This window comes from Eulemur rufifrons, chromosome 18 (genome assembly GCF_041146395.1).
Source record: "Eulemur rufifrons isolate Redbay chromosome 18, OSU_ERuf_1, whole genome shotgun sequence".
In the NCBI taxonomy this organism is placed as follows: Eukaryota; Metazoa; Chordata; class Mammalia; order Primates; family Lemuridae; genus Eulemur; species Eulemur rufifrons.
This window is the reverse complement of record NC_091000.1, coordinates 64,370,804-64,383,875: the sequence shown is the minus strand read 5'-3', so window position 1 is coordinate 64,383,875 and position 13,072 is coordinate 64,370,804. Positions and strand designations below refer to the sequence as shown.

At 36.9% G+C, this 13,072-nt stretch overlaps 1 protein-coding gene across 1 annotated transcript in view; it reads right to left on the bottom strand.

Moving 5' to 3' along the window:
- CAGE1 (cancer antigen 1) overlaps positions 1–13,072 on the bottom strand; it is a 39,924-nt gene that overhangs the window by 15,296 nt on the left and 11,556 nt on the right. The window contains exons 5-6 of the mRNA XM_069493409.1: positions 11,678–11,758; positions 11,346–11,453 (exon numbers count right to left, since the gene is read on the bottom strand). Coding sequence (XP_069349510.1) covers positions 11,346–11,453; positions 11,678–11,758 — 189 coding nt within the window. The remainder of the gene's footprint in view (positions 1–11,345; positions 11,454–11,677; positions 11,759–13,072) is intronic.

Here is a 13,072-nt window from a genome sequence, read left to right as displayed (position 1 = left end):
CTGCTGGGTTTGGGGTTGATTTGCTCATCCTTTTCCAGTTCTTTGAGATAATTCATTAGATTGTTGATTTGTGATCTTTCTGTCTTTTGGATGTAGGCATTTAAGGATATAAATTTTCCTCTCAGGACTGCTTTAGCTGTGTCCCACAGATTTTGATAACTTGTGTCTCTTTTATCATTTAATTCAAAGAATCTTTTGATTTCCATCTTGATTTCCTCCTTAACACAATAATTGTTCAGCAGAAGGTTGTTTAGTTTCCATGACTTTGTGCAGAGATGAGAGTTTCTGTTGGAGTTGATTTCTAATTTTATTCCACTATGGTCTCAGAAGATGCATGGTATAATTTCTATTTTTCTAAATTTGTTGAAACATGCTTTGTGACCTAGAACATCATCAATCTTAGAGAACGTCCCATGAGCTGATGAGAAAAACATATATTCAGTGGGTTTTCAGGAGAACATTCTGTAAACGTCAGTCAGGCCCATTTGTTACAGGGTTCTGTTTAAGTCCGTTGCATCTTTGTTTATTTTCTGTTTGGAGGATCTGTCCTGTTCTGTCAGAGGGGCATTGAAGTCCCTGGCTATTATGGTGGTGCTGTTTTATCATTTTATTTAGATCAAGTAGGATTTGCTTTATGAATCTGGGTGCACCTGAGTTAGGTACATAAATATTTAGAATTGTTAGGTCTTCTTGTTGAATTGTACCCTTCACCATTATATAGTGATCATCTTTGTCTTTCATTACTTTTGCTGGTTTGAAGACAAAGTTATCTGAAATCAGAACTGCCATGCCAGCTTTCTTTTGGCTTCCATTTGCATGGAATATTGTTTTCTATCCCTTCACCTTGAGTCTGAATGCATCCTTGTGGGTTAGATGTGTTTCCTGAAGACAGTAGATACTTGGCTGTGTATATTTATCTATTGGGCCAGCCTATGTCTCTTTAGTGGACAGTTCAAGCCATTCACATTTATTGAAAGAATTGATAAGTGGGGAAGATTTCTGTTTGTCCTGTTGAGGTGAACTTTGTTGCTTTATTTCCTCTCTTGAGACATTGTGGTATCTGGCCTTTGACCTTTAGCTTTTGTATGATTTTACACTGGTGTTTATTGTGCTGATCCACGTGTAACGTTGTTCTTAGTACTTCCTAGAGGGCTGGTCTTATCTTAATGAATTCCCTCAGTTTTTGCTTGTCTGAGGTCTTTATTTCTCCTTCAGATAAGAAACTTAGTTTTGCAGGATATAAGATTCTAGGCTGGGCATCATTCTGTTTGAGAAGAGTGAGAATGGGGCCCCAGTCTTTTCTCGGTTTTAAGGTCTCAGTTGAGAAGTCTGCAGTTAGTCTAATGGGTTTTCCTTTGTAGGTTACCTACTTCTTTCACCTTACAGCTCATAGGAGGGTCTCTTTTGTGTTTATTTTGGCCAGTTTGATGACTATGTTTTATGGTGTCTTCCTGTTTGCAATGAATCTCCCAGGAGTCCTTTGAGCTTCTTGTACCTGGATATCTAGATTTCTAGTGAGGCCAGGGAAATTATCCTCCATTATATCCTCTAATATTTTATTCAACCCTGGTGTATTTTCTTCTTCCCCCTCAGGGATGCCTATAATTCTGTTAGGCCTCTTCACATAATCCTACATTTCTTGTATGCTTTTCTCTTTTCTCTTATTTCTCTGTTCTATCTCTGTGACTGCCTTGTTTAATTGAAAGGTGTTATCTTCAATCCCTGAGATTCTTCTGTTTGATCTACCCTATGTTTGAGGCTTTCCACTGTGTTCTGTAATTCCTTGAATAAATACATTTCCAGAAGTTCTGTTTGATTTTTCTTTAATATTTCAATTTATTTAGTGAATTTTTCTTCCAAGTCCTGGATTTTTTTTTTTTTTTTTTGGTTTCTTTAGTTCCCCTAGCAGTTACCTTGTCAAGTCAATTATAGAAGAAAAACTACAGAAACTTTCCCATTAAATAACAATGTTAAAAATGACTTTTAATCTTCTGATGTTTTAAATATAGTTAAACGTCTGTAGCAAAGAATTTAATGAAAGCAATGGTAAGGTAAATTTGCTGCAGAAATAGCAACTTTCCATGTCTTTCCCTCTTATATAAATAAATTAATGGTAACAATATCAAATCAGTGGTCCTACTTCCCTGATTACCTACATTATTTAAGGTAGGTAGTACAGATATTATCTCAATTTAACAGATGGAAACAAAGTGAAGAGAATTTAAAATATTTCTGAAAAGATATGTCTGTAAGTGTGAAAATACTAGAATCCATATTTCTCAACCATTAGCACAGGGCTTTTTCCATTCCATTCCATTGCATCTCTTCACTACATCCTGGAGGGTGCAGTTCCACTTTTACCTTCACATACTTCATGACATTTCATTGAAGCAATGTGGAATTCCTTTCCACTTCCTGTTTTTCATTATAGATTTCATGGCACATTTTGAACCTCTTTAATGGCTTTCAAGATCAAAGTAATACCCCTTTTAAGTCCACAGATTGAATTTTTTTTATTTGTTAACCTCAGAATAAAGAAAGAATAGCAAAATATTTCTTATACGATAATATGTATTTTAGAGATTAAAAATAGCTCTGTAAAAAGTAGTTTTTCAGATTGCCATGAAAAGGAAGGAAAAAAATTTCAGTTTCTGCTAAAGAGCGTAAGTTTTAACTGCTTTAAGGGTATAACTGATATATGATAAACAGCAGATATTTAAAGTGTACGGTTATAAGATTTGACATATGTATATCTTTCTGAAACCATCACCACAATCAAGATAGTGAACATTTCCATTACCCACCACCATCAAAGTTTCCTTTTGTCACTTGGTAATACCTCTCTTCTGCCTACCTGCCTTTCTTGGCTCCTACACACTCTGCCAGTCACAGGCAACCACTGATCTGCTTTTTGTCATCATAGATTGCTTTGTATATTCTAGAATTTTATATAATGGAACCAACAGTATTTACTCTTTTTTGTCTAGTTCTTTTCACTCAGCATAATCATTTTGAAATTCTTCTATGTTGCATGTATATCAACAGTTCATCCCTTTATTATTGAGTAATATTTCACTGTATGGATATACCATAATTTGTTTATCCATTCTCCTGCAGACAGACATTTGGGTTGCTTTCAGTTTTGGGCTATGTTAAATAAAGTTACAAAGACCTCATATGTTTTTGTTTGAACACATACTTTCATTTTTCTTGGGTAAATACTGAGAAGTAGAATGATGGAAGGTGTATATTTAACTTTTTAAAAACTGCCAAAATGTTTTCCAAAGTGGTTGTACCATTTTACATGCCCACTGGCAGTGTATGAAAGTTGCAGTTGCTCCACATCCTCTCCAACCCCTAGCATAGTCAGTGTTTTTTATTTCAGACATTGTAATAGGTGGGCAGTGGTATTCATTGTTGTTTTAATTTGCATCTTAATGACGCTGAGTATCTTACCATGTGATTGTCTGCCATCCCTGTATTTTTTTTTTAAATTTTTTTATGAATATATAATGGCTGTACGTATTTATGGGGTGCATGTGATATTTTGATACATGCATACAATGTGTAACGATCAGAGTAATTTGGATCTCCATCACTTCCCAGGTACCTTCTTGGTGAAGTATCTGTTCAAATCTTTTTGCCCATTTTAAAAATTGGATTGCTTTTTTATTGAGTTTTGAGAGTTCTTTATATATTCTAGATACAAGTTCTTTAACAGATCTGTGATTTGCAAATATTTCCTCCCAGTTTGTGGCTTGCCTTTTCATTAAAAGCTCAATTTGTAAAAGTTAAAAAAAAATTCAAAATAGAAAAGTTTTGGAAGGCACAGTCTATTAAAGTAAATCACTAAAAATACCTCTAAAACATTTATATAAAACCATGCCCAAAGTACTTTATTAAATGCAAAATAATGTTTATGTAATAATTTATAGGGTGGTGGAAACATTTTTCTTTTATAAAGGAAGATACTACTAAATGATCTTGAACGTGGGTGGTCAACTGTATCAATGAAAGTTGTCTTCTCTTAATGTGGTGTCTTTTCCTTGATGACTCAGAGATGCTATACTGTTTCAGATCTGGATGCTAGGAAAACTGAACCCACTCAAAGTCTTCACAAAAAGAAAGCAGAATTAAATAAAGAAAGAGAAACTGAAGATTAGTAAAGCAAATTGATATGCACTTGACCTCATACAGCAGCAGATATAGACCACTGTGAGTCAAATAGATGATAGGTTAGGTGAGAATCAACATTCCAGAGCTTTGCTCTGCCCTGGATGCTCCCACCCACCAGACAGTTCCTGAGGCAAGCCTTCTTCAGCTGGCTGTCTTCTTCCTGGAGCTGGATGTCTGGATCCATAGACACTGTGCCTGGTGCCACTGCACTCTCATCCCAAACTCCCACTTGGTACATGATTCTATTCTATTCTATTCTATTTTTGAGCTAGAGTGCAGTGGCATAATCATACCTCACTGCAACCTCAACTCCTGGGCTCAAGCAATCCTCCTGCCTCAGCCTCCCAAGTCTCTAGGATTACAGGTGTGAGCCATGTGCCCAGCTTCTATTACAATTCTTATTCTTTGAAAATATAATGCATATGTTAAAATCTATGTTATATAAGAACTGTTAACATCTGCATGTAGCAAAATCTGCAGGTAAGACTTTCCCACAGATATGATTAGTAAAGCAACATATTGAAAAATATTCCATCTCATAGAAGTACAAATTAAAATAGTTTTATAATTTGTTTAGAAAAGTTTAAAGTGATAATATTTAATTCTGGCAAGGTTTGGTGAAATAGTACCACTGACACACTGATATCTGCAAGGTAAAGATAAATTCTTTTGAAAATTTACTTGATTTGTACATAAAGATCTATAGGCATATTTATACCTTTAAAAGCAGTAATTCCACTCCTGTAATTTATTCTAAGGAAATAACCTACAAAGGAAAAATGTCTCTAGATAAAAGTGGAAAAGAACCTAAATACCCAACAAGGAGAATGGTTAAAAAAAATTATTGTATGTCTACCCTCTGGAATATTACGCAAACATTAAGAATTATATACAATCTACAAGCATTATACAGTAATGAGTAAAAATGTGTGATATATTAATAAAAATAAAACTTAAGAGTATATGTATACTTTTATTTCAATTCTGTAACAGCATGTTGACAAAGATTGGATGTGTCTGAAATGTTCCAGTATGCAGCTGTGATTTATTCACATATTAAAATATCACAAAGGAGTGAAAATGTGTAAATTAGAACTATGACTATTACAAGGAAGAATCTTGCAATTACAAAGTTGAGCAAAATAAAACATTACAAAAAGATATATAAGTTACTATAGCATTTACATAAATAGAAAGACATGTAAAACAATACTATACATTGTTTAAAGATACGTATGTATGCAGTATATAAAGTAATGCATGGTAAAGGTAAATGCCAAATTCAGGATAACAGTTACCACTGGAGGGGTGGGGGAAGAATGCAATTGGAGAGGGGACATAGGGGCCTTCAACTATATTCATGTTTTCTTTCTTTTCTTTTTCTTTTCTTTTCTTTTTTTTTTTTTTGAGACAAAGTCTCGCTCTGTTGCCCAGGCTGGAGTGCCGTGGCGTCAGCCTAGCTCACAGCAACCTCAAACTCCTGGGCTTAAGTGATCCTTCTGCCTCAGCCTCCCAAGTAGCTGGGACTACAGGCATGCACCACCATGCCCGGCTAATTTTTTTTTCTATATATATTTTTAGGTGTCCAATCATTTCTTTCTATTTTGAGTAGAGACGGAGTCTTGCTCTTGCTCAGGCTGGTCTCGAACTCCTGATCTCAAGCGATCTTCCCGCCTCGGCCTCCCAGAGTGCTAGGATTACAGGCATAAGCCACCGAGCCCGGCCCATGTTTTATTTCTTAACCTGAGTGGTAGATACATGGGTGCTTGTTATATTATTTTTTGCACCATTTTATTCAAAATATTTAAAATAAATATTTCTTAAAGTAGCATCACAGCTCGTGCATAAGTGGAGATAAGATATAAGATCTAACAAGACTCCCCACCCCAGGCACTTGAAGGCTGGGAGCGGGTGCAGAGGTAAGCTCTCCCACCTCCTCAGCACCTCCTTTCCTGCGTGGCCTGCACATGTGTGCCGGAGCACATGGTGCACATGCAGACCCACAGAAGTTGTGGTGGGCCTCACCAATCACCTTCATGTAGGCGCCAAGGGCAAGGCCAAATCAGGCAGAGTGTTGTTGGTGCTGGATAAGGTCCACTCAGTCAAGCTGGGACTGCTCAGTCATGAAGCCCTCCAGAGAAAAATGTCCTGGGTTGGGTCTCCTCTGTAGTCCCCTCTGTATTCTGGATTTGTGGACATAGTTATAAGTTAATAATATTATTAACTTGCCTCAATACATTACGAGGCACTGAAACCTAAATCACTAAATAAATTTGAGGTCAACACATCTTGTTTTAGTTTTCTGTCGCTTCTATAATAGATCACCACAAATTTAGTGGCTTAGTACAACCCAAAGTTACTATTTTATAGTTCTGTAGATTAAAAGTCTGGTACAGGTCTCACTGGACTAAAGTCAAAGTATCAACAGGGCTGTGTTCCTTTCTAGAGGCTTTAGGGGAAACTTTTCCAGCTTCTAAAGGCTGCCCACATTCCTTAGCATAGGTCCTCTTCATTCATCTTCAAAGCCAGCAAATGTTGTAGCTCTGAATATTCCTCAATAGTAAAATCTTCCTCTGACATGGTTCTCCCTGCTTTTAAGGACTCGTGTGATTAGACTGGACCCACCCTGATAATCCACTGTAATCTACCTCCATATCTCAAGATCCTTGATTTAATCACATCTGCAAAGTTCCTTTTGTCAGAGTTGCCTATATTCCTTACTTTATTAAGGGATATAAAGTCCCTTCTGCCATGTCCTGGAAACTAGGGTGTGGACATCTTTGGGGTGCCATTGTCCCGCTACCACACACCTGTAAGAGGATCACTGAGGCTCCATGACTTGAGATGTAAGTGGCCTGCATGGATGGCAAAGCCAGGGCATTCAAGACACTGTCCCCAAGAAAACAAAACAAAACAAAAAAATTAAACAAGAACGTACAGAGCAGGTAAAGAACTACATGCAGAGCTGAAGACAAGACCTATACTACAATGCCATATATTTTTGGTAATAAACTTCCTGGTAGCTAAAACAAAATAATAGTCTGGTCAGCTACGTGGTTGTCATTATTCATGTGATGAAAATATACCTGTTTCTAAAGAGAAGTTTATCCTAGTAGGCCTGAGGTTTCAAAGGAAGTTCTCATCCAAGTGGCACTAAGTGAAAAAACAATCTCTCTGGAGCAAATAAGATGTTTCCTAAGATTGTTAAGGGCATAACACAAAAGCACAACTCAGTAAAAGCAATTCTGTGAGGGCCAAGATAGTATGTTCCGAGAAGCAGCTTTCAGATAATAAACATGACTCAGGTTGTATCTCTATTAAGTAATGAAATGAATGTATGACTAATATAAAAGATAAAATGGAATAGAACAAAATAGAATTTAAAAACCCAATGTTGCAGCTGTGTGTGTGCATATGCATATTTGATCAAGATGTAGGATTATTGAGGATTACTACTAGAGGGAAAAAAAGAACTGCATAGATAATCCTTCAGAAATACAAGAGCCCTTAAATAATCTTTTGCTAAGAGTTGGTCAGTAAATAGATTGATATGATACATTCTGATGAGGTTCTGTCATACAAATATTGTTTCTTGTACTTGCTTTAGAATAGGACTCAGAGAAAATAGAACCAGGAAGGTAAGGAATAGGGTCAGAAGGACTACTATAAAATGCCCAGGATGCTTGAGAGGATAAGAAAACAGATGATAAGGCTGACATCTTCCTGTGGAAACTGAGGAACTAAGAGTCTGCCTGGCTAGACAGTCCTTCCACCTGTGTGACCCAAGTTCTAGTGACCTACACTCTTCCTCAAGAGGTCAGTCAGCTGCAAAGAGGCCCACACACTGTAAAGTATAATCAAGGTAACGCTGTGCCAAATCAAGGAACTCATAGGTATTTTTCATTGTTCAGGTGGACTATGAGATACCAGGTCTTGATGGTTTTCTTTTGGTTCACTTAGAAAATTTTTCCTAGAGCAGTAATTTCCTACTTTGCCTAATATCTGTTCTCCTATTCTTGTGACTATGGGAGATGAATATGAAAATGAAAAGAATTTGCTACTTTCTAAGTATTTTCTTTTTTTTTTAAAACACACTGCTAATTTTAAAGGCTACCAAAACAATAAATTAGGTAAACGTTTTATGTAATATATGAATTGCTATACTGAGGCAGCAGGTTTTAGGATAGCATTTGGTGTTAAAATTTAACTATTACATAATACTGGTTAGAGAATATCTTATTTTTATAAAAAGGTTGTTATTGTACCGAAGTTGGGATCTGGGAGGAACTTACTATAAGCCCAACTTGAACCCTGAACATCCGTACTGTTAACTGGACTGTTGCCTTGTTCTCTCTGACCAAGTTCCTCAATTTGGTAGACCTTATCAAGGTCTTCTAGGACTAGGAGACATTTTGCACTTGACAGTTAAACATCCAGGGTGCTAGAGCCAGTCAGAAGGCAAAGCTTCAGTCAAGGACCCTGTCTCAGGATGGAGGAGGTCAGGAGGTTAACGTAGCAGACAGCAGGATCAGAACTATGAAGAAGAACCAATGACAGGGGTCAGAAGGACCCCAAGAGAAGCACACAACAATGCCCTGGGACAGGGGTGAGCCATCACATTGAATTCCAGCAGACCAAGTCCTGCAGGCCCAGAATTCCTTAGAGAATGAAGAGTGAGCCTTCTGGACCACACTCTGCATTTCAAAAAAAAAAAAGAACAAAAAAAAATCCCCTTTTTATTTTGGAAAATTTCACACATACAGAAGTAGAAAGAATAATATAATGAACCTCCATGTATCCATCACTTAACTTCAACAATTATCAACATCTTTCCATTATTGTTTTATCTCTCTCCAACCCTACTCTGCCACCTTTTTGTTTTCCTGGAGTATTTTAAAGCAAACCTTGTCATCATATTAATTTATTCATAAATACTTTTCAATATGTATCACTGATAAAGGGTTTTAAAAACACAGTGATACCACTATCACATCTATTCAAATTAACAATATTTCTTAATATTATGTAATATGCAGACTGAGTTCAATTTTCCACTACCATCTCACAAATATATTTTCATAGATGTTTTGTTGGGTTTCATACACTGCATTTGGTTGATTTGCCCTTTAAGTCTCTAGTCTCTTTTAGTCTACAACAGTTATTCCCATCTCCCTCTTTTCTCATGTCAATTATTTGTTTATTAGTATTCCCCACATTCTGGATTTGTTATCATGGTGCCATCTAATACGCTTCTTTGCCCACTGTAGTTCCTGTTCACCGGTAGATAAGTCTGGCAGCTAGCTTTTGGCTTCTGTGCTCTTTGCAAGAATGCGTTGTGCTGTAGATGGTGTCGTGAGCTTTCTTTGCACCACTTGGGGGGCACAGGTCTGCCTGTCTCACCTTTAGCAGGTTTGGCATTGACCAGCAGATTCAGGTCTTTGTCAGTCTGACTCATTCATTAAAAGCTCCTTATCAGTCTTGAACCTGAAGGTTTCAGCAGCCATTATGATAACTGCTTACATTCCTTATTTTATTCATGGATACAAAATATAATTTTCCAGATGTATCTTTTCTTCTGCTTTTAATAGCTTACATTACTCAATGAAGAACTCTCTCTCATCAGTTATTTGGTTTCTGTGAGATTGGTTTTGTGCAGCAAAGCCTGCAGCATATTTTATAGGTGACATGGTGTGTCTGACACTCTGACATTTGTGACCTTGCTCCCATTCCAGCTCCCATTGCTGGGAAGACGAAGGTTCGCTCTTGGCATCTCTGTATCACCACGGCCTGAAGCACAGATGCTATTAATGAATGACAAGATATACTGAGTGCTCTCCTCTAATCTCCCGATGCCCAAGTTTTACTATTCTTCGAGGACCAACTACCATCTCCTTCACAAAGCCTTCTTATACGATTCTCCCACTTAGAAGTCACCTCTTCCTCCTCTGAACTCCAGTCCTTTGACAAATGTCTACTCTGTTAGATGCCAGCCCCTGTATCTCTTTTCTAAAAACTTTCTCCTTGTAAAGGGTTATTAACGTATTTTATCTTCTTTCCCAGATTCCTTAGTACCAGGGCTTCTGTTTTATTTAGATTTCTATCTCTATAGTTACTAGCATTGTTCAACCTTTTGTGGGAAGTCAATAATTACTTATTGAATGGAAAAAACTTAATAAATTAGGAAATAAAAACCTTTACATCATTGGATTTTTTTCTTTTCTCTTAAAGATGAATGGGTACATAATGAATTTAGTATAGAATGATGCTTTTTAATAATTTAGAACTATGATGGTAGACTTCTCTAACTGCTACCAAAAAAGTTATTTTTCATTCTAGTGAGTTGTTAAATTGCTCTATAACTATCTAGATAGCAAGACCATATTTTCATTTTCTTCTAATATATTTTTCCTGTTTTATCCACCTTTATGTTTACATGCCATCTAAAGTAAACTATGGGCCGGGCGCAGTGGCTCACACCTGTAATCCTAGCACTCTGGGAGGCCAAGGCGGGCGGATTGTTTGAGCTCAGGAGTTAGAGACTAGCCTAAGCAAGAGCGAGACCCTGTCTCTATTAAAAATAGAAATAAATTAGCTGGACAACTAAAAATATGGAAAAAATTAGCCAGGCATGGTGGCGCATACCTGTAGTCCCAGCTACTCGGGAGGCTGAGGCAGAAGGATTGCTTGAGCCCAGGAGTTTGAGGTTGCTGTGAGCTAGGCTGATGCCACAGCACTCTAGCCAAGACAACAGAGTGAGACTCTTGTCTCAAAAAATAAAACGAAATAAAATAAAACAAAATAAACTATGAATGCTGTTTCCCAAAACATCCCTTAATCATGTTAGTTGTACAAAGCTATTATGGTAGCATATGCAACAATATAAATGTGCTTCAGGCACTATGAAAAATAGCACATATTTTTTATTGCTGCATTAAAGCAATAAATCTGATTAGTCTAAATAGAAATGAGGTGGAATGATATTTAAAATTTCAAAACCCAAAAATGTAAACTTCCATTTTGTGCTTCTGTAGGTGAATAATACTTCCATCATGCCAATGTGTGACTATTTTAATAAGCAAATTTTTTGAAGGTTGATAATTTCTTAAACTTGTTAAGAAAATGATGTTGTGTATGAAAATGACAGCAAGGCAATAAAAGGTCTTTCCTACCAAGAAAGCAAGCTCCTCATTAAGGTTGTGGTACTTGTCCAGTTTGACTCCCAGTAAGATAGGTACATCTCTGACATTCTTGGCTTCATCTGAATCAAAGTCTGTGACCTGAGATTAAATATATTTGTGCTCACTTTCAATACTTTTACACTTTTTGGAACACTTGACAATAAGTACTTTAATAGTTTAAAAATCAAAGAGATTATTGGTGGCTGCAATTATAGAAGTATAGAACTTAGAGCCAGAAGGACTTCAACAAATTTACCCAAAGAACATAAATACCTGCAATTGTACTTTTTTATGTTAAAGTATGTAGTAAATGTTCAACTTACCTCAATAACATGATCCTGAAATGCTTTTTCATTAGCAATTAACTCTCTGAAGGTTATGATTCTGTCCTTGTGTTTCAGTAGCTAGGAAAAAAAGCATTTTATATTTCAGAGAAGGAGAGGAAATAAAACTACATTCCATAACATTTGTAATAAAATCATCAAACCGCACGCAGTTCAATCTCCGGTATCCAAAAGATAAACTGTTTTTACAGCTCTTGTGAGGAAGAGCGTTCACAAGGCAGGCCTAAGACTAGCTGGGCTAAGAAAGGCCTGCTAGCAAAGCTGCTCCTTGACTGGCATCTGGAAACTTGGATTGCAGGAGGGTTTCCATCATTCCCTGATATGAATAGCTTATTGTGCCTAGCCTGTTTGTCCGAAGCACGTGGTTAAAGCTGGGCATCTGCTTTCCTTATAGGGGTCTGGAACTTCAGTACATGCTAGGCAGAGGGTGACTATGTGAACAGCTCCTAATAAAAACTCTGGGCATTGGGTCTCTAGCAAGCCTCACTGGTAGATAACATTTCACACCTATAGTGGCAACTCATTGCCGGGGGAACGAATGCATCCCGAGTGACTCCACAAAGACTCTTGGAAGCTGGAGTCTCGTTTCCTCTGGACTCTGCCCCAGGTGCCTTTCCCTTGGCTGACTTTGCTTTGTATCCTTTTCGTGTCACAAATTGTAGCTGTAAGGACTACTCAGTCCTTCAGTCAGTCATCAAACCTGGGAGTGGTCTAGGTGTCTCCAAGAAACTTATCCTAACATAAAATTGCTATTCCAGTCAGGCTATTAAAATTCTTCTTTAAAATAAAAAAATAGCCAATTTTGTCTGGACGCAATTTATAATCATTTCTTATTTGTTCCTTCATACAGTAATAATCTTAATATTCAATATTCAAACTTCTCCAAGTTATTAGTGAGGTAAAGTGTGCTGCACAAAATGTTCTATTCTTTATTATGCAAATTTTCCAATATTTAAAATAGAGAAAAAACATTAATGAAACCCCATGGAACTATCATTCAGCTTTGATAACAAACACCTAATAGCCAATATCATTTATATCCCCAACCACTGCCCTCCCTCCTCCATCCCCCTTCACTGAATCAAATTGCAGACATCATGTCATCTGTCAATGTTTCAGTAACTAAACCAAAATTAACCAAAAGAACATAAATATCTGAAATTGTATTTTTGTATAATAACATCCTCAGTTGGGCTTATTTTTGATGGCTGTTTACAGAAGTGGAGGCCAGTAGTTTCTCTGCATGGCTGTGTTTATACCTTGGTCCTTTCTTCTTCAGGTTAGCTAAGAGGCAGAGAGATTCCCTAGGACACCTCCAACATGTCCATTCAGAGAAGTGGTATAGAACTGAATTTGTTATAATCCAAGATCCCA